General features: G+C 38.8%; 1 protein-coding gene and 1 pseudogene across 4 annotated transcripts in view; one reads left to right on the top strand and one right to left on the bottom strand.

Annotated features, from left to right (window-relative positions):
• The window catches only part of rad18 (RAD18 E3 ubiquitin protein ligase), a 40,889-nt gene extending 14,193 nt beyond the window's left edge, over positions 1-26,696 (bottom strand). For 3 of the 4 annotated variants that reach the window (XM_088338352.1, XM_088338354.1, XM_088338355.1), the window contains exons 1-10: positions 26,519-26,695; positions 26,194-26,272; positions 22,182-22,243; positions 21,706-21,776; positions 11,120-11,484; positions 9,127-9,226; positions 6,963-7,150; positions 3,786-3,856; positions 3,616-3,676; positions 1,243-1,365 (exon numbers count right to left, since the gene is read on the bottom strand). In XM_088338352.1, the coding sequence (XP_088194478.1) occupies positions 1,243-1,365; positions 3,616-3,676; positions 3,786-3,856; positions 6,963-7,150; positions 9,127-9,226; positions 11,120-11,484; positions 21,706-21,776; positions 22,182-22,243; positions 26,194-26,272; positions 26,519-26,569 (1,171 nt within the window). In that variant the 5' untranslated portion in view covers positions 26,570-26,695. Of the gene's footprint in view, positions 1-1,242; positions 1,366-3,615; positions 3,677-3,785; positions 3,857-6,962; positions 7,151-9,126; positions 9,227-11,119; positions 11,485-21,705; positions 21,777-22,181; positions 22,244-26,193; positions 26,273-26,518 lie in introns of all 4 variants that reach the window. The other variant, XM_088338353.1, reaches the window with a different exon arrangement.
• LOC148364293 (U2 spliceosomal RNA) lies at positions 5,276-5,407 on the top strand (annotated as a pseudogene).
• Positions 26,697-27,372: the final 676 nt, after the last annotated feature.

Genomic DNA, 27,372 nt, shown 5'->3' with positions numbered 1-27,372 from the left:
CCTGTCCACTATCTTGGTCAGTCACACTGACTATGGTCAAGCTTAAAGAGTTGTCGAAGGACACCAGACACATAATTGTAGACCTGCACCAGGCTGGGAAGACCGAATCTGCAATAGCTAAAACCTTGGTCTCAAGAAATGAACTATGGGAGCAATTGTTAGAAAATGGAAATCATACCAGACCACTGACAATCTTGCTCGATCTGGGGATCCATGCAATATTTCAATATGAAAACAATAACAGTGAGCAACAATCCCAAAACTACACAGGAGGAGCTAGTGAATAACCTAAAGAGAGCTGTACCAAAGAAATAAAGACTACTATTGGTAACACCATGCGCCGCCAGGGACTCAAATCCTGGCACCCGTGTCCCCCTGCTGATTCCAGTACACTGTGGTTCGCTAGAGAGCATTTGGATGATCAGACGAAACCAAAAATAACTTTTTGGTAGAAACACAGCTTTTTGTGTTTGGAGGAGAAAGTACTGAATTCCATCTGAAGAACGTCATACTCATTGTAAAGCATGCGTTGGAAAAACCATGCTCTGGATCCGTTTTTCTGCAGAAGGACCAAGGCGACTGATCTGTGTAAAGAAAAGAATGAATGGGGCCATGTATCGAGATATTTTGAGTGAAAACCTCCTTTCCATCAGCAAGGGCTTTGAATATGAAACGTGGCTGGGTCATTCATTATGACAAGAATCCCAAACACACAGCTAGGACCCTAAAGGAGTGGCTTGGAAAGAAGCTTTTCAAGGTCCTGGAGTGGCCTACCCAGTGTCCAGATCTCAACCCCATAGAAAATCTGTGGAGGGAGTTGAAAGTCCATGTTGCCCAACAACAACCCAAAACATCACTGCTCAAAAGGATATCTGCAGGAAGCCAAAATACCAGCAAGTGTGTGTTAAAAGCTTGTGAAGAGTTATAGAAAATGCAAAAGTATTGAGATGAACTTTGGGTCTTGACCAAATACTTATTTTCCACCATGATTTGCAAATAAATTATTTAAAAGTCAAACAAAGTAATTTTCTTTTATTTATTTTTTTTACACATTTTGCCTCTCATGGTTGAGGTTTACCCATGTTGACAAATTAGTGTTTGACTATTTATTTGCCCCACTGTATAGATTTCATAAAAAAAAACATGTACTATTTCCTCAAACTTTGGATGTTTAAGAATTTGGGAAAACCTTTAAAAATGTTATCAGACAAGAGAAAATAAACATCTTAAGGACCCCTATACCTGCCGAAGGAGCTTGCTCTGCATCATCTCCTGCAACCCCTTTTATCCGAGTCTGCCGGGTCGTATCCAGGCGACCGCGAACCTGAGCGACCAGTCGACTGAAGTCGTTGCTGTGCTGCTTTCCTGTGAAGATAATGACGCTTGAGAAGACCATCTGAACGACCGGTAGAACTGACCCGGGAGGCTACAAGGGGTAAACTGGCCTCAAATCAAGCACCGTTGAAAGATAATGGATATGTAATTGCTTTAAGAAGCACCATAAATTAGCCACTTTCCTATTCATTAGCAACACTTCTGAACACAAGATGATTTGCAATCATGCGACTGAAAAAAATGAAACAATGTACATTATTAAAATTAGTCGTCTTTGTCTTTCGCTGCACTTTACAGATTTGCCGCCTATGTCGAATAAATGTTCCGATGATAAATGGCATGTTTTAACGAAAGGCTGGAAGCGCACACAAGTGTGACACGGATATTCCTATCTGCTGGCGCTGTGACTCACCCACGAGCTCCTGTGATAAATCAAGAGGTTATCACAGAGGTTCACCTATTATTAGACGCCTCCTCCTGTGAGTCATATTCATTTTTCAATTATTTTCAACGGCTCTTTCCCCTAGTCAACATGACGATTAAACAGGATGTATTCTCAAACGGTGCGGCGCATTCAAACTTCATCTATATGGCTTCTTGAACATTCCTCAAAACGGTCACAGCTTGAACTGAAACATTACTTCCTTCTCAAATAATGTCTACACACTGTACATTTTTAGTTTTTATTTATTGTCTTTAAAGATTGTGAAACTACTAAGGAGATTTCAAAAGATTCCAGGTAGTTTGTTACTCAACACACAACATTCGACTTGAAGGAACCGGGAATCGAACCTGCAACCTCTCAGTCGAGCGCTCTAATTTTGATTTTGTAACCGAAAATGTTTTATTTTAAAAGAAAAGACTCGGAAAAAAGCTTAAACAAAAGGTTGGCCTTTCTTATCAGAAGGAGTCTCTTCCTGTCCTCTTTGCAAGTGCAAAATCCATTGACGTCTTCTCCTTATTTTGAGTGTCTACTAAACTTTAAACTTAACATTTTTTAATATTAAATTCAAATATAAAATTTGATTTTGAAGACAAGTACTTAAAAATAAGTGATACTTTTTATATAAAAAAAAAACATTTTTGAAGGCCATTTGGATTTGTTAAAAACCAAACCAAATAAAACAAACCTAGAAGGAGGATGCACCATAAATAACAATTTTTAAAATAGTGGCGCTTAAATCATTTAGTTCAGGGGTATCTAACGTGGTGCCCGCAGGCACCAGAAGCCCCCTAAGTCCACCGGAGGAGCCCACAGACTGGTTCTGAAAATGCATCATTGGTCATTGTTATTCTCTAAGAAATTGGATTTCTAACTGGCATGATGTTTAGTGGTTGACCAAGCCAATTTAACATGAAATGGAAACCAGATAATAAAATAGTGACAACAAAGTAATTACATGTTATTATAGAAATGCATATGACACTGGAAGTCGTTAGTGCTGATCAGTGACAAAAAAGTAGCTAAGCTTCAAAAGGATGGCAAACCCTGATGTAATTCATTAGAATTTGGCCCCCAGGAGAAAAAATGCGCAACAATTATTCAAAGTTTTATGTTCCAATAAACTGCTATGTGAAGGTGGACATAAACATAACTGTATAAAAATGTAGTATGTACTTTGGGGGGAAAAGCAATTTGAGGACTATAAATGTTCCTTTTGGTCTATCCTGCATTGTTCAATGGGTCACAAATGGGTAACTAATTTAAAAATACCAAAATTCCTTCACCTCCAATTTGTCTCATGGACTCTGCATGACAAGTGCAAAAATACTTCAAAGGGCAAGGTTTAATTTGGCTCGCAAAGCATCAAAATTGCTTTTTGTTGGAAAGGAGAACTTTCTACTCCTTTTTTCATTGTCTTATAGACGAGCCGTCTCAGGAAGGCATGCGGGCCCTATGTGAAACACTAGTTTAAATATTTTTTCACCTGAAAGGCAGCAAAATATATTAACTGCTTTGCTCAAATGGACAAATTTCAAAAACCAAGACCTTGGATTTGTTTTGTATTATGGGTTTTGAGAGTTTCATCCGGCAAAGGCCAATGATGGTATGTCTCGTTGTGACTTATGTATATATTTCTCAAGAAATGCAACAAAACTAAGTCCAACTATTGGTTGCATCAGACAAAACTTAGTAGCGACTACACTTTGTATTAAATGAATTATTCAGTAATGCATTTTCATACAATTTTCAAGAATAATGATTAAGTAGGCTTTTTTGTTTTGAAAAACAGAAGTGTAAGCAATCCAGACAAATTTGTGTACTAAACAATTACTTACGATATTTTGAGTGAACTTCATCAATCTTCTCTTCAGTGTCTTTCTTTGAGAAAACCATAACCTAGACAGTTTAATTTGTGATTAGCATTTTTATTCCGTCATCACAAAAATCCAATGAACACATAATTCATTATAAAATAAATATAATTGAAAATAATTTGGCAACTTACAGGTTTCACTCTGTCCTGCAGCTTATTTTTGACTTTCTCAGCGGCTTCAACCTCTTTAGCAATTTCTTCAGCTGTCAAAGAATGACATGTTTATTACACATATAAAGGTACATGTCAACAGCAAAGTAGTCTGTGCTTTAAAGAACCAGCAAGGTAATTTGCCCCATACCCCCCACTGGCAATGAAGGAAATCAACTCTGGTTCAATGAATCCCTTATGACTGCCTGAGGCAATGCTTCAAAGACTGGACAATCTTTCTAGGAGCGGCATGCGCTGGTTCAGGTTTTATGAACAAAGTCACATGTGACCTTTGGGTGAACCAACAGATCCCACAAGAGAGGCACTGGCCATCTGGATGCTGTTGTTGGCCAACCTACACAAAACGTGATCTGTGCCATCAAGCCAACAAGGGAGCACAGCCAAAGGGCCACACAATTGATGAGCTTCTGCAAGGATTTCTACAAGAGAACAGTCACCTGTTCATGGCCAAGACCCCATACATCAATCAGCTTCAAGCTATAGGTGAAAAACTACCATGTTGAACGCACTGGAAAATGTCTCATGGCTTATATTCGCATCATCTAAGAGAATGCTATGAATTGCTAAATATCCTTCAATTGGCAGATTATTTGCTATTTTTCCTAAATACCGTAAATTCCAGACTATAAGCCGCTACTTTTTTCCCAAATGTTTAACCCTGCGGCTTATTCAGTGATGCGGCCAATTTATGTATTTTTTTCTAACAGCCGCCAGCGGCGCTCGAGTACAAAAGGTAAGATTTAGACCGGTGAAATATATGTGTGTTGCTAGCGTGTTTTTGAATAAAGGAGCGTAGGACGGCGTCTATATGACAGAGTCTCTTTCCCATACTGGGGAAGACGACTTTAATGACGTCAGTTATAAAGAAGAAGATGAGCACGGATTACCATGATTTTTACAAATACCGTATATTTTTTAACAGACCCGTTTCCTTATGTTGCGAGCGTGTTCCTAGTAGCGTTTTGCTGCCTTTCACAGACTGGTTTGGGATGAAAGTTATATTATTATTAAAGCTTTGAAAACTCTCTCGGTGTACCGTCTTTCTTTGTAAATATGTGTAACCATATATAATATGTATTTGCAACTGTATATTTTTGTAATGTATTTATTTTAGAGACTTATTCTGATATGTTTTCCACGGGCGAATCAAAAAGAATGGGCGAATACAACGGGGGCTGATGGGAAGTGGGGTAAAGGTGAGACGTGTTTGTGGACGCAGCGGACAATAGTGGATATATATTTTTCCCACCCTTACCTTTGGAAATATACTTTTTTTTCCCTTGGATTATTTTCAATGGGACCCGGACTCTGCAGGTTTGTGTCATATGTTAAGTACGGGTATCATTTTACGTTCAATTTGCCGGCTGATGTTTTTGGACTGCATACTTCATATTCTGTGTTAAAAAAAGCTGTGCTGCAATTATGAAATCCACGGCAAGCTACTTGGCCAAATTGCAGCAGTGCTGTAGGCTGTCTCGACTGTGAGATTGATTTTTGCAATCGGGAGATGGAATAAGAGCTTGCTCTGTCCACTCCACGCATCGGCCCGGTACTGCAGTACCTCCGGGAACGGTGCATTCGCACTGATCGCTGCTCGGTTCTGTGGCTAGGACCTTGACTCAGCCTCTTGGCTGAGAGCAAGTGTCTCGGCCCCTTGGCTTTGTAGCGTATTATGATTTGACCAATAACGGATAATGGATAATTGATAAAGAATATAGAACAATAAACCTTACCTTTGTTTAAAGGCTTACACCATTTTATATTTAGATTTTTTAATTTAAGGAAATTCCTTAATTAGCACTATACTTTTGCTGAGACTTTTTTGTAGCATCACCAATAATAATTAAAATGACACAATGTAGAATTATAAAAACAATTATAATGCAATCTCATTTTAATAGAAAAAGTTTAATATGCAGTAAAATAAGAAAAAAACTTAACTCTGCCAATGGGGAATGAATGTTATTTTTTTTGCAACGTTACTGAAACTGTCCAACAGTAGAAACTAGTTTATTGGTGGCCAGGATGGAGCCATAAAGATGACTTCTTCCTATATAACTGAAAACAAGAGAAGACCTGGCTTTGGTGTCACACGTTTGTTCAGGCAAAGAGCGAGGCACTCATGGGTCAGTTCACTTGGCTGGTATTCAAATTTCAACTGAAACACATGTCTGAAAGATCACCTAGTGCTTGAAGCACTGCTCTTTTCGCTGTTGAATGAAAACAAAGCTATGCCAGAGACCATAAAGCACAAGAGATAAATCATTAAATGCTCAGTTCAAGTTCAATTGGAGGTTTAGATTAGATTTAACAATGAGAAGTTAATTGCAACACTGCATTTACTATATTCATACAGAAACTCCAGGTACTTTGCACTTCGGTAATCGCTGGTTCACATTTTCGCAGAATTTGGATTGAATTGACTTTTTGATGTCATTGATATTAACGTATTGTACATTGTGTTCTGAGGACAGCACACAGCAAATGCTATCACGGGGGTAGTTAAGGGAGGGCTTTGTGTGTTGTGAGCATGACTGTGATAGGCTTGCTTATGCTGTCAGTCAAAGAGCAGGGCGGGCGCACTGGTCAATGGGTCCATTTAAAGCAAACAGTGACAGCTTTTAGCAGCTTGTTGCACTTGAAAGATATTCTTCATCAATTAGATCAGACTTTCTTCAAAGCCAGCAGAGCAAACTGAAATGGTGATCACCAGCAGGTGCTCGGTGGATTGTTATCGGCAAGTTCGGCCTAGTGCTACAGCTAGGCTAACAACTCTCGCCACCCCTGCCGAGCCTGTATGTAGTTGTTACTTTGTTAGTCGTATACTCTTTTGGTAAGAACGTAATCTCAAGATAAATGTGACCCTTGAGGGCTTTAATGAAGGTGTAACGCTACTTTGCAAGTTTTCACTTTTTCGTGAGGGGTACTGGTCCCAATTAACAACAATAGCTGAGTGATAACTTATATTAAAGATTATACATAAGATAAGATTTGAATCAGTGAGATCGGACCAAAACCTTTAGTAGATACAACAGCCTGATTGCCCACAAAAATCCATCAAACCATTTCTAGGTCACAACAGACTGAAATTAAAAACTCAGAAAGAAGCATCAGCCTTGAAGGACTTTTCCCCTTTACCTGATTTTGGGTCGAGCGAGTCACACTGCGCATTATAAATATGCACAAACTCGTGATGCCTTTTGATCAACTGATCTCGCGTGCCTTGCGTCGAAAGGTGGCATTCCTTGAGCCTGCGCTTCAATTCCTGCAAGGAGAGCAGGTTGTAGACCAACTTCCCCATTGGGCGCTTTGTCCTGCCGAAGGAACTGTGACAGATAAACATACTGGCTTAATTGACGGGCTGCATTAAGGGATATGTCTACAATACCAATTTCCCTGCCAGGCCAGTTAAAATGGATCGTTGACAGCTCTAGCAGTCAGCAGTAGTGAATGATCTATTAGCAAATAGACGAACCCAATACAAACATCTAAGAACACACTTTTTTTCTTTTGTTGGACGATTAACTCTCCTAAAAGGACGAACGGTATGCCAAGCTGCATGCTCTTAAACCTAATTTGCATTTTTTCCAAGAGTGAAATAATGAGGTTGTTTTTTTCCTCATCCCTCCACACTCTTTTATAAAAGATGTTTTGCTGCGACAGTAACCCTGTCAATGAAGACTCCTTGTTTGATAAGCAGTCAAGAATATTTAAAGTATGGCCATTCACCAGAGGGACAAAAGCATTATCCAGATTAAGTGTTATATCGACATTGGTGCAAGAATATGACCAGAGGAATATAAATCAGAAAAAACTGTCCAACGCAAACAAAATGAGAAGAACGGTCAAAATATTGTTAATCATTTTCGGTAAGGGGAAGCAATGTCGACGGACGGACGGACACAATACATCGCTATGCATGCATTTTTTTCCCTATGGGTCGCCAGGGGTGCCGAGACTGTGCACTTGACTCTAATTTATCATGAACTGACTCTTATTGTGGAAAATGCAAAAAGAAAAGCAAAAGTTAATGAAGGAAACAAGAGCTACTGCATGTAAACTTTGCATTGATGAACCGATCGGGAGATGCTAGAAACGGAAGCGAGATGAACTGGATATAATGTAACACAGGGGTCGGGAACCTATGGCTCGCGAGCCATTTATGGCTCTTTCTATGAGTATCTGTGGCTCAGAGACAAATTTGCGAGCAAAAATTCTCCATCCTGTTCAAAACTTGAGAAGTATATTCTTCTCAGGTACACGCAAAGCCAAACCAATGATAAATTTTAGAGCGTTACTTCGCAGTATATATAGGGCACGTTTTTCACTACAATTTACAGTCAAGGTGTCACACAAAAAAAGGGGAAAAAAAACTCGTTTTGGCTGTACAACGCTAAAGAATCCTTTCTATAAAAGTTCACTATATAATCTGTGTTCAGTGTTCAGATACCTTATGATGAATCCACAGAACTGTAAATACGCCAAAACACCGGAAGAGAACTTAGTCATTTGATTGGGTGAGTGGGAGGGATGGGTGGAGCTATGCAAAAAGTGCAAGCACTCCCTCCCATCTCTCGCCCCACTCCGTATGCGCCAAAAGTAAGCACATCAGGCTCCCTGTTTGCAGAATGTTGTCACGTTTTTACAAAACAACTGCTTGCATCTGGTTTTGAAACCAATATGTTGAAAAAAAGGGTCAAAATGAGTTTAACCGATCTTGAGTAATTGCAAGAAAGAGACAAGTTTAAAGTGGTAAGTTTGTTGATTTTGGGACAGGGGCTCTGGCATTATTCTCTTTTCATCATTTTTATCAAATCATCAAAAATAAATGTGCTGAAGACTAAGCTTTTGTCTGGGGCGCGGGTTTAGCAATTTAGTAAATTTGTCTCATAATATATGGTGTGGCTCTTTCCCAAAATAAAATTAATATTTTTTGCTTTTATGGCTCTTTGAGTCCAAAAGGTTCCCGACCCCTGATGTAACAGGTCAACACTAAGAAAGGAGACCCCATAGCTTCAGTACACAGGGGAAGATGAAGACAGTTCTCAGGGACTTACCAGTAAGCTAAAGTTTTCACCGTGTTAGCATTCTTTTTCTATGCATTTTTTTATGTTCTGTGTGTGTTTCTTGTATTGTTATAGTGTTTTTGTTGTGTAACCTGTGTTCCTGTGTCTTGGTGCCTTTTCCCTGTGTGTCAGGTGCAGGTTATAGTCCAGAAGTTAGAGTATTGAGAAATGAAGTGAGTCTTAAATGTGTTTGGTTCCTTTTACAAAACATAAATCTTTAATTGTGGTTACTTTACCTCCGTAAGCTTTCTTTCTTTTCTCCACTTGTGAGACACATGTCCAGATGTTTATTGATGAATAGCTTGGACACACTCACAGAACACACGGGGCACTCCACTGCAAGACAAGATGAATGGTATCAACATGTAAGAATTTTTTAAAAATCTTTCGCATCCTTAATTTCCGAAATATGAGAGTAAAATCATTATAATAGTAAAATCATTATTTGAAAATTGATATAATCATAATGGAGGTACAAAAGTAAACACATATGAGCAACAATCTTTAAAATAGAACTCCAATATTTTATGTTTAAAAAAAAATCGATTATTAGGCATGTTCAAGTCAAGCCGAAATTTTATTTATAGATCCTTTAATCTCAAATTGTTTTTCCTAATTTCAGATTAAGGGAGGGGCATTGGTAAATTTATGTTATCTGTTTGATAATCTGCTGCCATCCCTCAGTGTACGATCAGGTCCCTTTTCTCACAGGGTTGGTCTTTGCTCGATTTAATTATTCTACATGTATTATTATTTACAGTACTTTGTTTTTGTTTCATTTTATTTTACTGAGTGTCTGTGTATTTTGGTATTCTTGGTTGTTGGGTGAGGAAGAAGAGGGGTTTTTAGTTCTACACTGGATGTTTTATCAGTGTCTGAAACTCATGACAAAAAGTTACCGGACACCAGGGCAGACAACTCTGAAAAGAGACCTACCCAGCCATAAAGTTGCGTGCCCCATTTTTCACAACTTGAAACACAATAAAACGACTAATCAGGGGGAAAAAAAAACAAAAACAAAAAAAAAACACTGATGCAAAGTATTAAGGATTGATTATTAGAATATATAACAGAACAACACTTTAAAATTAAGTTTATCATAAATCTACTTATAACATTCATTGCATGTATCTGCCATCACTATGTATCTGTATTTACTCATCTTCATTCATGAAATGTTTGCGCTGCGTCGTCTGCGACAAGCCACGTGAACTCCTTTTTCCACGATGCTTTTAATGTACGTTTTGAAGCGTCATCAATTTTGTTAGCTTCTTTTGAATCTTTCTTCTGGGGCTGAGGATTTGGCTTGATTCCCAACGACATATCTATTTTTCTTGTATTCTCTGTGCGTCTACTTTGGAAAATGATATGCAAATGCACAACCTTATAACGCTTGGGAAAGTCCGGAAGCACGAAATCGATGTAGGCTTCTGATTGGATGCAAAGTATGCAAATTGCCAAACAAACCGAAATTCTAAAATTTCCAAACCGAGCGAAGATTTTGAAATCGGAATAAAGCAAATGTTTGATTTGAAAAAAGAAAAAAAACGTACGTTTTTTTTCCCCCCCTTTAAAAAGTTATCAGCCACCCGGGCCGGGTCGTTTTGTAAATTGTACACCCAACATCAAAGATGCACGCACCGGGCGTCCGGCAGACGTTATTTCAGGCACTGGTTTTGTAAAGCACTTTGAGTTGCAATTCATTGCCTAAAGTGCTTTACACAATTTTGATCCGATTTTAAAAGCACGGGCCACTACTGGACTTTGAAAGTAGTACGAAAACATTGATGTCACCACAGTAATAAACTAGAAGTCCCAAATTGTTTTTTTTTTTTTTTAAATAATCACTATATTGAATATTTTAATATTTGATAGAAGCTGTTAGAAGAACAGACCAATTGGTTACTTTTATCGCCATTGAGTCCCAACGGTTATACACTGCCAATTTCTTATATGAATGGATGTTAATAAAAATGTATGTTTACACAAGACATAATCACTGTTAGGCATGTATTTTCCTGGCATTCCTATATTTAACTGCTCTCAAAAACATCTAAACAGAAGCCTCGTTTTATTTGCTTGTCAAAACCCAGCTTGTGAGCTTTTACCTTACTATTGGCCAGGTAATTATGTTCTGTGTACCACTAGATTGTGAGTGCAAACTGCAGTAGTTACATAACTGATGCTATCAGGACCAACAAAACCCTGTGTGCCGGAGATATGTTCTACCTTTGATTACAGGCTTCATATCTGGCGGTGATGAGGAAGAATGCGCCAACTCTTGCTCTGTGCCATCGTGATGCAATTCTGTCTCCTCCTGCTGAGATGATGTGACGACCTGGTTGGATGTTTCTTCCAACTCGACGGGCTCCTCCTTGACAGCAATCGAACGTGTTTCAGAGTTGAAAGGGTCGGGCCTACGTGCGGTCTGGACATCTTTGCCGTCAGAATTTCTAGACCTCTTCTGGAAGAACTGACTCACGACCGTGTTTTTACATTTCTGGCCTTTGTCTCTGGGCACTTTAATTTTAATTGAGGCAGGGTTCGTTGGGGATATGGGCGGGGAATCAAAATATGTTTGCGACAATTGCTGCCTGGAAAAAAAGGGAGAAAGGGTTTATTTGAAACAAGGGAAGCAAAATTGGAAGAAAGATGTGAAAGCTTTGCTTCTTTCATTTAGCAATCTTACAAAATGTAAAGGCGGAACAGGACTAATCTTGCAAATTATTAAATCAATTACGGTAATCATTTGCCATATCGCAGTTTGCTTTTCAGTTTTGATACTTTGCACTTTCATCGTGCACGGTGCTCTTCAGCAGACAACAAACAGCAAATGCAATCATGGGGGGCAGGTCCGGCCTACGAGGGATATACAATTTTTGAAAAAAAACATAACTGCAATTTTTCAGACCGTGTTACAATTTCGATGCCATATGGGATTTTAAGAAAAAACTGCATTTCTGTCCTTGTTTGTTGGGCAGAACTTAAACATAGTGCCATGCAAACATACTTAAAAATGACGTCCTCAGAGACTGAGAGTCCACGACTGTAACCAAATAACCATAGTTCTACAAATATAAACAGAATTGCAGTTGGATAGATAGTCTTTATTGTCGTAATACAAAAGGACAACAAAATTGGAGGTTTTCTCCAAGTTCAATTATTTTTATATTGAACAAAAACTGCTGAATGCATGGAACTACATTTCATTGGTCATAATATGGTAATGTTTTTAAATCATGTTGATCAAACCACATTTGTAGGTGTTATCTTTACAGATTATTGACCGATAGAGTGTGAAAATTCCATGTTGATGGTTGAAACCATCATTTTGGGAATCAGCAGTTAACTTTTTGCTTGTATTGCAACACATCGTTTGCCAAACTAAGACCTCAATTATAAGTGTTTTGTTTCAAATTAGGTAATCATCACATACAAATCGACAAACATCAAGAAAAGAGCATTCCTTATCCAAAAAGAAGCAGAAGTCTACTTTTTGTAATCACTTTTTTTTAATTTATGTCTTGATTCATGTTTAAAATCACAGTATTTATTCATGTGTAATGTCCTTTTTTTCACTAAAAATTTTGGGTGTGTGCTTCACACGCGTTTTTACCTTTAAACATTGTCACTGGATTTGACCCGGGTCGCAGCAGTGACCTCATTTTACCACTGCACCACCAGTGTTCTGTAGCTGCCATACCAAAAGGCATTGACCTCATCTCATAATAACACTATCTTAAGTGACGAGACCCGAGACAAATGTTCATTTTGTTGCGCATTTCACAATGGCAATAAATTCTATTCTCATAGCAAAGATCTCAGATACAGTGACGAAAAAAGGTTGTGATAACGAGATAAAATCTACAGTTTTTTCGTCTATTTCTTTTTAGATTATACAGTTTGCAACTAACACATTTCCATTTGATGTGATGCTTTGTTTGATCAACCAACAATTTAATGGTTTAGCAAAACAAAAATAATGTTTGTTGCGGCCCTAAAATAAATATCATTTATGGGGTGAACCAGAAGTTTGCCAACATAATTCTCTGAGACACAAATACAGAAAAAAAGGATTCAATCGTTCTCTGGACCTTCCTTTTTACTAAAATTTACCAAGCAAGTATGTTGTTTTATTTGTTGTCAAATAAAAGAACCAAAATATTGAAGAAAGGATCAAAGACTGACGGAAAAAAGTGACAAATTATTGAAAGGTGATTAGCATTTTAGCATAGTTTGAACACTCTAAGAATAACCACCTTAACTCCAGTACAGAAAAGTATTGCAGCCAATGAGACGAGACCTTTGACTGTAATGTCCAAGTATCACGTCCCTTTCCAACAGACCATGAAAAAGGTGACATTTTGTCCAGGATCTTAAAAAACGAGGCAAACAAATGGCAGCAGGTCGTAGCAATAAAATGAAACCAATGAGGTGTGCAACACTCAGCTTTCCATATTTAAAACTTTATAATTCAGCACAAAGCGGCCATTAGCGCAGAATGGCACGTATCACACGCAGACAGTATTGCAGCACATACTGTAAGTCCACACAAGACTTTGAGGACACAAAGTCAACAATGCTGCACCATATGAACTCTCACACACTTTGTTAAGTAATCCATGAGAGAAATATCTGGGAGGAAAAAGCACCTCAGAACAACAGTATGTCCGAATGGGTTAAGTCCTGGACGGTTGTTCTTTACTGTAAAATTCGAACAGAAAGGTGCACCCATTGAATTTTGAAATGAAAAAAACATTTTGTGCATATATAAGCTGCACCTGACTATAAGCCGCACGTGCCCACATTGAAACATGAAGATATTTATAAAGAAAGACAGTACTAAGAATGTTTTAATAATATACGTTAACTTAACCCCTTAACTTTGCGACGACCCGCCAGTGGGCCGCCGGACTTTTGATAAACAAATACGTGTGTGTTCGATGTCACCAGTCACTTAAATACGTCAAGCCAAATATCATTAAAAAGCTTAAACTCTTGGGATTCAAGATATGATGACCATTTCAAAATATACACATCATTTATTTCTGTTCAAGAATTTTTGAAATGTTTCAGTAGTTTTTTGCAATACTTCAATACTAGAATTCTTGTTGTTCTTGTTTTTATTTTCTATTTTTGTATTATTACTGTAGTTGTATTTTTGTAGTGTTTCAGTTGTAGTGTTTTTGTGGTAGTAGTTTTGTAGTATATTTGTATTACTGAAGTAGAATTTTAGTATTATTTCTTCAGTATTTTTTAGTTTTCTGATTAAAACCAAAATAACAAAGTCCCTGCCTTTTATTAGTTGTGTTTTGAGAAAATAAAATAAATTGGAATCATCAAACGGATCACAATACTTGTAAGATGAATCAACAACTTAGTATCTTGATACAATCGAACCGTGACCAGAGCATATCGTCCCATTCTTAGGCTCCGGGTTCAATGTTTCCGGACCTAAAAAAATCGTCTCCACTCACTTCAAATATCCAACCGGATGAAGATAAGATTCTGAGCAGATTCTATTGTCAGTTCGTTAGTCAATGGCAGGAAGTAAAAGGGCATAATTTATCCATTTTGGACAAACTAAATAACACACTGCTACTTTAGAGAAAATGTTTGTTTAAAGTGATGGATAATCTCAGAAGTATGTAAAATATTTTCAGTATCATCTCCTTTGACTATGTAAACAATTATACTATGATGCAAAGCAGATATGGTCACCACCGTCCTCTTTTTTGTCTGAAAAAAAAAATCATAAACATATGTATATTTTAAAGAGCATTTCATCTAGAGACATCACTTCATATCCAGGTCCTCACCTATGCCTCTTGGCAAAAACACTATTTCAGGCACTCAAGCTGACAGGAAATTAAAAGGCCTGTTGCGTCATCTTTTCATGTCAACACACTGAAGTGAGAGCGGAACTAATACCGTGAGGTGATTGATTGATAAAGGAACTATTGCTTAACTACCTAGCAAAAAGAGCCATTGTGACAATAAAAGAAACATTTTAGGCCCATTTGAAAGGCTGCTCAAAGCTTACAAGTAATTAAAAGAGTTAAAGAGATTTTCTGAAAACATGCAGACAATGCGGAAGTCATTAAAACATTTTTTTTATTATGTCAAATTTATATGACTATGTGCACAAAAGGTTCCAATACGTTGTGACTTGCAAAAACTAATTGCAATTTCAGGCAATTAATTACTTTTCATTAGGTGCACTACAAAAAACAAATAATGTTCAACTCCACTCACATAATTTTTTGCCTATACTCATTGTTATCTTTCTTAGGGCTATGATTTGGAAGTGTATTGTGAGAAAAAATTGGCCTCAGTGTAACTATGGTAAATTATCTAATTTTGGTCAAACTTGTGGCCACATTTAAGCCTTCAGTTCAAGTAAATTACCCATCCATCCATCCTTTTTCTTCCGCTTATCTAGGGTCAGGTTGCTGGTGCATTTGATTCAGCAGGGAAGCCTAGACCTCCCTAGAACTAGTTCATCCAGCTCATGAGACAGGCGTTTCCAGGCCAACCTAGAGATGTAGTTTCTCCAGCATGTCCCGAAGGCGGAGGGAGTCTACCCTCTCACCTACCAGGGTGAACCCCAACATACAGATGGTGAGCCGTGGGGCAACCAATATGTCCACACCGGCTCTGCGCCTCTCACCCCGGGCAAATCCAGAGTGCAAGAGTCCAACCCCTCTCGAGAGGACTGGTATCAGAGCCTAGGCTGTGTGTGGAGGTGAGTCAGACAATATCTATTCGAAACCTCTCAACCTCACACACTACATCAGGCTTCCTCGCCGACAAAGAGGTGACATGCCATTTCCCAAAAGCCGGTTTCTGTAGCCGGGGATCGGCGCGCCAAGGACACCCTTTTCGGCTAATAGCCGGCCCTTTGCGCACATGACCCGAAGGTAAACCCATGTCGTCCCTTTAGGCTGTCCCTAGCAGGACCCCATGAGCGAAGGCCTGACAACAAGGTGCTCCCTGTGGATCCCAACTCCAGACCTGGTTCCAGAGGAGGGCCCTGGAAAACCCAAGCCCGGGCGGGGGAAATTATGCTACAATGTTTCTTTGCTTCATAAATTGTCTGTAATCAGAATTTTGTCTGGCAACTTACCTAGGACCGGTTTGTCATGGGTGACCCAACCAGAAGCTTGAAGCCCCCGGCCAACATAGGTCATAAGATCATGGGGACACACAAACTCCTCCACCACGATAAGGTGGTAGATCAAAGAGGAGTCAAGTAAGTTAAAACACGTTTAAAAAAACTAATAATTGAGATGAATCATCTTACAAAGGGATTTTTTTATGCAACATATACATGCTAAAAAAAAAATCACAATATGACCAAATTTCAAAGTACCGTATTTTCCGCACTATAGGGCGCACCAGGTTATAGGGCGCACCCCCCAAAAATAGTTTTTGGTCCTATATCTTCCATAGATAAGGCGCACCGGATTATAAGGCGCTACAATGGGAATGTCGACAAAACAGTCAGATGATTCAGTCAAATTGATTACCCCCTTAACATTCCCAAAGCTTGCAAAGAAGCAAATACGTGTTGTAGACACGTGCGGATGCAGTGTCCGTACGATGTCACTCAAATGCTTCGTTTCAAATATCATTCGGAAGGTTAAAGTCTTGGGATTCAAGAAATGCCAACCATTCCTTAGTTTCTATTTTTTTTTTTCGCTCGCAACTTTACTGTGCATATGACAATAAACACTTGGAATTGAGTTTAATTCACTCAACTCATCACAGCAACATCAAGATCGTTCTGAAACAAGATACCGGGAAAATATAAAGCCGCATAGCTCACCTAAGTTCTCACGTTCAATAATGATACGCAATCATGGTCTTCTTACAACCGTGAGTGTAGTAAAACCAGGAGAGTAAAATGTTTACGAATACAGACTAATGAAACATGTTTTTTTATGGCGTAGTTTAGCAAGCTTGCTATTTAGTCATATTTTTCGGCCAATTGCAGGGTTTGTTTTGGCCCTCTAGCCAATCCGAGGCTCCGAATAACTTCAGCCAATACCGATCGATTTAACGGATGAGTGACACATCTTTTTCGGCCAATTGCAGGGTTTGTTTTGGCCCTCTAGCCAATCCGAGGCTCCGAATAACTTTAGCCAATAGCGATCGATTCAAATGATGATTGACACATTGGTTAGCCAATGAAACGCCAGTTTATAAATCCCAGCATACACCGCGGACTACTCCACGTTCGGGGGAAAATAGAGTCGGCGGCTGTTGCGTAAGTTGCGAGACCTTGCGATTTAATATTGAGCCATATATAAGGCGCACTGTATTATAAGGCGCATGGTCAGCTTTTGAAAAAAATTAAGACTTTTAGGTGCGCCCTATAGTGCGGAAAATACGGTACCTTTCGGGCATTCAATTTTGAATGAGGGGCTTCATGTGAAAAAATAATATGAGGCAGAGAAAAAGTGAGGTGAACCATGTGGTTGGGGGTCACTTGCAAAAAAAAAGACTGATTTAAAAACACAATTTCCTCAAGACCAGCAGCCTGCTGACATTGAGCCTTAAAGCAACGTTAGCCATAAAGCTAGCCACTATATACAACAATATACAATGTTGCATAACCTCAGCTAATGAAAACAAAATCCCAATTGGATTTGATGCAAATCCTTAATTTAGAAAATGAATTACTTTGAGGCAAGTGCCGTGCAAATGCCAATAAGATGCAGATGAATTGCAGGGCACTAAAAGATATTCCCTGCCGACATCTATACTTATATTAATAAAAATAGGATCCACAATAAATACGCTGCACACAGTCTGGTGCACCAGCAGACTGTCAGTTGACTTCTTGTATTTTTGTAGCCAGATTTCCTGTCTATCTTATTATTTGATAGGAATAAAGCCTCAACTGAAGTAGGTCAAAACTACAACTCAAAAAGTTACCCGAGACAGCTGCCATTACAAAAAACACCTAATTTAGTTGATAAAATCAAATAAAAGTATAATATAAAAACAACAGATTCCATGGTCGGATAGACTTCTATGTCTTTTGCAGTGGTGGGCCATCATGGCCAGCGATGTTTTTTTTTTGGCCTAAAAATATCGGAATTATGTGATGTTAGATATATTTTGTCCATGAACACTTGATAATTCCAAATTGTCAGCGTCCTTTCATGGCTTTTCCCCTGGTTGTGCTGCTTCCGGATGTGTGCTTTCATTTTTAGGCAATAACATTTTAGCCATTACTTGTTGCAAGGGTAAGAAATCCACCCTAAAGGCCTTCACAATCAGTTCAGCAAGCAAGTTGATGGTTCAGATTTTGAGTTGGCGAAAACAAGGGCCTTCTAGAAGCCGCAAGGAAACATCAGCGGTTTCGCAAATAATAGTTGGCTAAAAGCACATGGCCTACTACTTCTGTGCAAAGGACATTTTTAGCCCTAAATGGGATAAAAACGTATGTTTGAAATACGACAAGACAGGCTCGACTTTCAGCATCAGCTTCATCGGTACCAGAAAAGAGCTTCTTGATTGAACTGAAATGCACGGATTATCTGACAGAGTGATTAAACTCTTTTGAAGAAAGGATTTATTTTGAGCAAAAATAAAAATGGTTTTAGGTGAGTAAAATGTGTTATTAGATTCAAGACATTTTAATGCAAATCAGGCATTATTTTTAGAATAATGAATACAATGCCTTTTAAGACTTTAAGGATCCGCGGGAACCCTGATCCAACCCGAATCCCAACAAATGAACTTGATTTGAGGGACTGAGCCAGAAGAAAACCAAAATTTGCATATTTATGAGGACTAGTAGGAGGGAAGAGGAGGAAGAAAGTGTGACTAGCTGACGAGTGCACATGCCACACACACATGAGTGCACCGATTAGCATGCACCGTAGAACAGAGTGGCGTGGCACTAGCACGCCGCGAATGAGCAACAAGCGCAAATCATCAGCAAAAAAAAGGAAATACAGATCAACAATAAACAACCGTGAGCACAGAGCCGGTTTCCAAATGCCTTTTTGGCGACAAGGAAGGAGTTTCCACTCCTGCCCCTATCCTCTGTTCTTCGCCCTTCCTGGGGATGTGCCAGTCCCATGGCCCAACTGAAGCCATCGGGCTATTTGACGCTAGACAGGCAATGCTAATCCATAGCCTGGGCAGTGAGTACCAAGGCGTCTTTCTGACCTGCCAGGGAATTTGCGGACTGTATTGCATTGCTTTCAGACCACTTCACTGCTCCACAGAGTGTCACAGTGCGGCGGATTATCTTCCGGCAACGTCGAGAGCAGCCCGGTAAATCGGTCCACCATCACATCGCTAACCTCCAGGGATTAGGTAGTCTCTGAAGGTTCAGATATTTGGGGTATGAGATGATTAGAGAACAGCTAGCTGAGCACACAAGGGACCTTAAACTGCAGGACAAGCTCTTTTTATCGCCACATGACACGTCACTAAGAAAAAAAAAAACAGCGAGAGAGAAGCCCGGCCTAGCCTGAATTAATGATTGACATTTGAAGCCCTGGCCTAAGATCTTACTGCTAGTTCAGACATAGCACTACTGAAGTCCTAGGTGTTCACTGCCTGCCACTGGTCTTTTGAGTATTGATAGAAGGGCGCACGGAGGAAGACGCGCTTGCGTCTTCGTGGGATGCAACACAGATGACATTTGCCATCCTATGGCATAACATTCCGTTTTGAATTCAGAGCACGAATGGCAAGCAACCTCCGTATGAGACAGGAAATTGAATGCATCAAAAGAACAACTGGTATCAGTCCTTGGTATCAGTAACACCGAAAGAATACAGTGCTGATGAAAGTGTTGAACGTCCTTATTTATGATAAATGAATATAAAAATTATTTATTGACGCCAGGTTTTCGCGCAAATTACAATTTCAATTGCTTGTAAATAGGAGGGCGGCACGGCAGCTGAGTGGTTCTGAGGTTATCGGTTCAAATTCAGCTAACAGCCTTCCTGTGCGGAGTTTGCATGTTCTCCCCACGCTTGCATAGGTTTCTCCAGGCACTCCAGTTTCCTCCCACATTTGAAGAACATGCATGTCGGGTTAATTGGACGGTTCTTATTGTCCCTAGGTGTGAATGAGCGAGTGAGTTGTCTGTCTCTATGTGTGCCCTGTGAATGGCTGGCAGTCAGTTAAGGGTGTCCCCTGCCTGAGGACAGCTGGGATTGGCTCCAGCGCCCCTGCGACACTGATAATTAATGGATGATGTAAATAGGATTTATGACAATATAACAGCAAAAACAACTGACGATAAAACAATCTTTCTCAACTATAAGAATATTATGGTCACCACAGACACAATCGATCATTTTAGCAACACTGCAAGCGGCTGGTCAATGTCTTATTACTCACAAACTATGAATATTGTGAGGGTGAAATTATGTGCCCATTTTGGTGAAACTAAAAGCAAAACTTTAATCGAATTTTGGACATTGACTGTGACAGTAATTGGGGTAAAGTATGAAGTCTTTGAGGTGCTTTTTGCACAATTAGCACAAGACAAGAGCTGCATACAAATGGTTGTGTGGTGGGAACACCAGATTTCAGCGAGGTAAGGAAATTGGGCAATAAATCATAAATAATAAGTGAGTATTTTATTCATTGTTCAAAAGGAAAGCTAAAACACTAAATAGAACTTGTTTATTTTTAGTCTGTATTGTTTTAGAGGAGTGTACTCCAAGAGATGTGCCATGTTAGTTGGAATTTTAAGGTCTGTGTGTTTCAGTTTTTCCGTACATTGTCTGTTCCTGCATTGTTTACCCCAGTGCGACTAATTGTGAATAACTATGAAATTGACCAGACAGTGGTTTGTAGGAGTTATCTTATGAGGGCACTAAATAAGCGTTCGGAACAAGGTTGTTCCAGTCAGCCTAAAATAAAAAAATTATAATACTATTTTTTTTGCAATAAAAATTGCGTCATTCTCTGTGTGTAGCGCTAGAATCTTCTTCCATACAAAACCAAAAAAAGATTCATACTCTAGTAAATTGTGTCGATGTTTTCTTATTTTCTATGTAACTATTCTAAAACTCCACATTGACTCATAACCTGGAAAATACTACAGAGAACAAAAAATAATCTAAATTTCTTAACATTCACTCATATACTCACATCCACAAAATGTTTTTAAATCGGTAGAACCAAAACCTGTTATTTAACTAGTGTATATGTTGGCCTGTGTGGTTATGGGATCCAACCAACTAATCAACCAACATATTCCAGACTACAGGCTGCATTTAAAAAAAAAAAATAATAATAATAATTTAAGCACTGAGGCTTTGAACACTGTGCGCCATATTAGTTGCATGGCATTGAAAATCTCAGTACAGCCGAGCAATAAGAAAGTTTTTCGAAAATTCAATTGACGCGGCATTCCTTGCTTTATAAATGCCGCAAGATGCCTTCAGTACAACCTCAGAAGACGTAAAATTTGCAGGTCGACATAAAACCCCACAGCCCGTGTATCTACTGCTCACACATAACAGCGAGACTGCAAACAAGAGAAGCCAGACCAAAGTGGCTTTCTATGGAGTTGGTGTGAAAAAGAGGTTTTTCCCTCTCCAGCTCTTTTTGATGATTTGCTGCAAAATGGAAAGCTGCCATAGGCTCAACCTAACCTGGCTTAGCAGAAGATGTACGGATTTTTATATTCAAACACAATTAGAAATACAAAATGGAATCAAATTAATGTTCAATGCAAACACAATATAAACACAAACCCAAAATGATGGCAACCAGAAGTTGATAATCAACTCTAGCAAATAAAAAATGAGTACAGAAATGAATGTGCTTACCTTGCAGCTTGAAAGTTTGCCACCAATTCATCAAGCAAACGGTTGTTCCGTAGATCGTGTTCTGTTGTTTGCTAAGGGAGCAAGAACAAATGAAAAAAGTGTTCAAAGCTTCAAAAAGATAGACGTTTGTAGCTTTAACCTTAAATTCTGAAGTGATCCGAATAGATTAACTGAAATGTATTCTGAAAATTGTTTAAATCTTGCTCAAAATACCCAAATGGTCATCCAGTGAAATCAAATTGAAAAGACATCAACACATCATATAAAATGAACATCTCTAAATCTCACTGAGTTTGCAAGATTTTCGGATTAGTTGTGTGACCTCGTTTGGATCAGGGCTTCCGTATTTCTGAAAAATGTATTCATCCTTCCATTTATTACAGTATACAATATTTCCACTTGATTAAGGGCTATGCAAATATTTGACTTGACTTTTACATTACCATGCACACATATTGAATAACATTTAAACTTACTGCATTGCAAACTGGACATTGAAGCTTATAAGAGAAGAATTTCCTGATGCACAAGGAGCAAACTGAAATGAGAAACAGACAGGTCAGACAAAGGGTCGGGGACCTATGACTCACAAGCCATGTATGGCTCCTTTCATGAGTACATATGGCTCAGAGATAAAATTAAACTTGCGCAGTTATCTAACGCATTGGTACTTGCAGCGCCGATTATCACACTCACAAAGCAAAGACAATGCTGACTAACCAAATGGTTCAGTAAGACACAATTATAACTAAAGATAACATTTAAGGTGTCACACCAACAAACCCCGTTTTGGCTGTAAAACTTTAAAGAATCCCTAATACGGAAGCTCATTAAACAATCTATGCTCATTGCTGAGACACCGATGAAAAGCCACAAAACAATCTTTACCCAAAAACACTAGCAAATCACTTAGAGCCATTTGATTGGGTGAGCGGTAGAAATGGGCAGCATTATAAACAAAGATGTGCACTCCTCGTCCAGCATCGTCTGCACTGAAGGTAAATATGTTGGTATCGTTTGCTGTATTTTGTGAGATTTTTACAAAAGAACGTTGCTTGCTTGTTACTTGTTTTGAAACGACTATTTAGGATAAAAATGACAGTCGAAATGAGCCTCGACACTTTTAATTAACTGCGGGAGGTAGAGCAATTTTAAGTGGTGTATTTATATAATATGGGACATGGTCACTAGCGTTATTATTATTTTATAGCTTTTTTCATCAGCCTTTTTCTGGAGAGCAGGTTTGGAGGTTTTGTTAAAATTGTTCTTAAAATAGATTGTGTGTGTGTATATATATATATATATATATATATATATATACTGGTCGTTTTATTGTCAAACATATTCCCCAGAAGCATGATTTTGATTTAAATCTGAAGTATTGCTAATTTGTTGACAAATTTTAAAAATTGTTGAATTAAAGTACAATGGAACCTCGGTTTTCGAACGCCTCTCAGTTCGAACAAATCGGTTCTCGACCAAAAATTTCGAGAAATTCTTTCTTCGCTGTTCAGTCAAATAATCGGAGTTCGAACGCCGGTACGCTAGGGTGCGATGCTGAGCGGCGTACGGGTGTAGATTGTGTAGATTGCCCCCACCCCTCGTGAAGAACTGTTATCACGTGCGGATGTGTTTCGTTTTGCTTTCGCTTTTAATATAGGTGTACCAAGTGTTTTAGCCCCTAATTATGCCTCCGAAGAAGGTCGGTGCAAGCAGCAAAGTTGCTACAGGTGAAAAAAGAAGAGTAGTGCGTACAACTATTGCATTTAAGAAAGAAATAATAGCAAAATATGAAGGTGTGCAAGTTTCCGATCTTGCTATACATACAGCATGGCTTCTGCTGAGCACCACAAAGGTAAGAAATCCTATTCATAATTATTTTCTTTACCCTTTGTTTATTTTTACACGTTCATGTTAGCGTAATCTTTCGTACGGAAGATTACGATAACGCGAACGTACGATTAGCCTAGATTAGCTTTGTTTACGTAAAACATTCAGGGTGTTGCAACGGAGCCCCATTTCCAATGAAGTGCTAGTCACTTGCTGTGGAGACCCGGGTGCTAAATGACGTGTAAACGACCAGATTTTTTTATTTTTACACGTTCATGTTAGCGGAAGATTACGCTAACGCGAACGTACGATTAGCCTGGGTTAGCTTCATGTTTACGTTCATGGTAAACATTCAGGGTGTTGGAACGGATTAAAAATTATTTACATTACTTTTAATGGGAAAAACGATTTCGGTGATTGAACAAATCGGTTTTCGAACAGGGTTCTGGAATGGATTATGGTCGAGAACCGAGGTTCCACTGTATAAAAATTACCAAACCTCTAAAATACATTCTTTTGCACAAACATAAAAATTGGTGTGTGCTATTGTTATACATAGCACCTCGCGTACTGATAAATTGATTTGCGCTAAGGAATGGTGGATTTTTGACCCATTTTGTTTGTGTATCACCCAACTGTTATTATTATAATTTTTTTTTTAATATATTTTTTTAGTCTTTACAGGGTTTGTACACCTTTTCATGGCCAAATTCAAGCACTTTTTAAGCACTTTAAAGAACAATTTTCCAATTTCTACAGTACCCTGCACCATGGTCTCTTCACCTGTCCTCTTGGGTGCTATACAAACTAACTCAAGCTGCCGTTAGTCGCAAGGAACAAAATGCAATGGCAAACCCAAGCCATATGACCAGGCATGTCAGTGTAATTTATAAGCAGACTTGATTTCTTTTTCATTACTTCTCTTTCATTTCATTCAATGTGTGGTCTATCAATTCAGACCGCCAGGACACATGGCGACAATTACTTGCATTTACATGCACATCACACAAAATTGAAGCACTTTTCAAGCCTTTAAAAAAACAACATTGAAATCCAAGCTTTTTAAAGGATTTCAACCAACATTATGTGTGATGCCCTAATATGAGTGGGAGAACTTAATTTTATTTTGAAAAGTATTAAACACAATTTCTATTGTTCAATTTATTTATATATACAATTGAAAACTAAAGAGAATTTACAATATTATTACAGTGTGTTGTCATGGGGTAGAAACCTTTGTGAGGTTTCTGTTCACCGGTGTGCTTTACGGCGTGAGTTACTTCAGCCCAAATCATATCAGTGAATGGGTTCAAGTAGTGGTTTAAGTCTCATTTAAACTAACAATCTTCTTATTTGGCAGTTTAGTCTTTTGTTTATACACTAATGATTTAAACAATATATATTGTCATTAGTGTCGCAATATTTCTGACCGTTTGAATGTCGAGAATGAATTTGAGGTTTGAAGGGCGTAGATGGGTTTATTTAAAAACAAAAAAGGATAGTTCACTAAGTAGCCAGTTAAGGGCCCTTATGATACAGAGTGTGTCCTTTTATCCACATTGTTAGTTTGAAATGAAATGATCTGCATTTATATAGCGCTTTTCAAGTCAATGACTTCCCAAAGCGCTTTACATTGTGCTTCTGATTTCCCAATAGCGGCCGTGATCTGTGAAGCCATGTAAGGCGCTAACCTGCTTATTGGGGGTATTGGGGGTTCAGTGTCTTACCCAAGGACACTTCGACATGTAACACGGACAAGCCGGGATTTGAACTGGGATCCCTTAATCCTAAAACGATCGCTCTACCTCCTGAGCTACTGCCGCCCCCAAGTTGGAGTTGATAGTTGAAATAGTAATGGATGAGTGTGCACTATATATATATACCCGATTACTTTTTTTTAAAACAAAGATTTAATTCTTCAGGCAGATCCACCATTGTTGTTTTGGTCTCGCAGTTCGAGTTTTCGTCTGCACGCCGATCTCGGCCAACGAGATCTCGTTGTGTAGTGAAAGGAAGTCCCATCTTTTTTTAGAGAACCGGCTTTTTTGGCTCAACTCATTAAGAAGAGCCGTCTCTCAAACAGCTCACTTGCTTTGATGATGGATATTATGAATAATGTTGTATAGAGAAGTTAAGAAAAAAAGGAAGTATAAAAGGAGAAAATAAAAAAGACAGGTTTGTGGTTATCCCTTTAATCGGTATATTACCAACAATAATTTGATGCAGAAAATGCATTAATAAATTTGATGATTAAAACTGAATGGATGTATAGATTTATGTTATATATTTGTCGCCGATTTACAATTTCAACCTCGATAACACCAAATTTTGGGGACCCATAGATCTCTGTTGGGACCCATAGATTTTTGAGCATGCGAGTCCCCGGGACCCATCACTTTTCAGAGGTAAAATGAACACAGCAATATTGTTGTGTGGTACCTGCAGTTATCTGGGACCTGTAACATATGAACCCTGTTTTTATCATATCATTTTTTTAAATCATTAATCAGTGTGTGTTTACATATACATACAAAGTTGACAACTACTGCGTTTATGAAAGAATGCTTATGTAAGGAGTGGTGCACCTAAACGTAAACAAAACTAGAAAATCTGGGGAATACGAACAACATAAAAACAACGTTATTACCCGATACTTACAATTGTGTGAACATTTAGTCATCATCGAAGTGTTGAGAAAATCAAAACAAATAGGACATCGCAAAAGGGCGTCGAAGTTCTGAAAAGATAACATACAAGTCAAATGTTAAGTCTCCATCACCAAATGCACACAAAAGTACATAAACGATCAACACTATTGTGATACACTAATCTGCAATCGTTGCGTTGAGTTTCTGAGTTTGATTACTTTTGACTTTTAATAAACAAGTTAGCTTCAGATGTGGAGCACTTTGTCATTTAGCCACCAAGCTAACTTTAAGAATTAGAAATATTAAATAACCCCACAACAACAGCTACCACTTACTTTCATGGTTGCCAGGCACGCTGGAGGATCATTTTCCATCTGAAAAGCCATTTTCGTTCAATGAAACATGTGGTGCTCCGCAAATAATGTTTGTCAACTTATTTTGACTACTCCTGGTCCCGCCGAAAGCCAAAAACTGTGACGTCACATGACGACTTCCGACACGTCAGAGTTTCCCAGCTGTTGTCCAAGCACGTTTTTTGTTTTTTTTTTTTAGAAAGGACCACTGCGGTCTGTAATACTCCTTTAAATCAAACTAAATTTGTTTTATAATGTATTTGAATCTATAAACCAAAGCCTGTTATACAGTCTTTATTTTGTAAGTGTCCCATATGTTAATGAATCGCATAAATAACAACTAATCACGGCCCAGCTTCATAAAATAGGGGAGCTTAGCGGGTTGTGGTACCCCTACTACCTGCTGGTATGGAGGTGCAGGCAGATCCCCCCCGTGGCTGTGCTCCAAATGGCTGCAGATACCATACAATCTGCGAGCGGCGGGCCTAGGACGTAGCCATAAAGAAGACTCGTCTGCACCCACCCGGAGGGGGGAACCGGAGCAACACTGTGGGAGTCCCGGCAGCAACGGCCTGGGTTGTGGAACCCAGAAGGGAGAGGACCCACACAGAAGGGAGAGGACCCACACAGAGGACTGGAAGGATGCTGCTTGGGAGGGTGGGATGGCAGAGCTATGCCCTTGCACAATAGTATTGCCCTTTACAAGCTGGTTAACTACTGTTAAAAGAAAATAACTCTGAAATTGTTTAATTGATTTTGAAAATGTCAGAAAAAAATGTTAAAACGTCATATCGTCACGTCATATTGTCAGATATAAAAAATTGTGACTATGCTTG

Source organism: Urocampus carinirostris, chromosome 6 (assembly GCF_059441175.1).
Source record: "Urocampus carinirostris isolate Australia breed hairy pipefish chromosome 6, RoL_Ucar_1.0, whole genome shotgun sequence".
In the NCBI taxonomy this organism is placed as follows: domain Eukaryota; kingdom Metazoa; phylum Chordata; class Actinopteri; order Syngnathiformes; family Syngnathidae; genus Urocampus; species Urocampus carinirostris.
The sequence above is the reverse complement of the archived record's forward strand: the minus strand, read 5'-3'. Positions and strand labels throughout refer to the sequence as shown.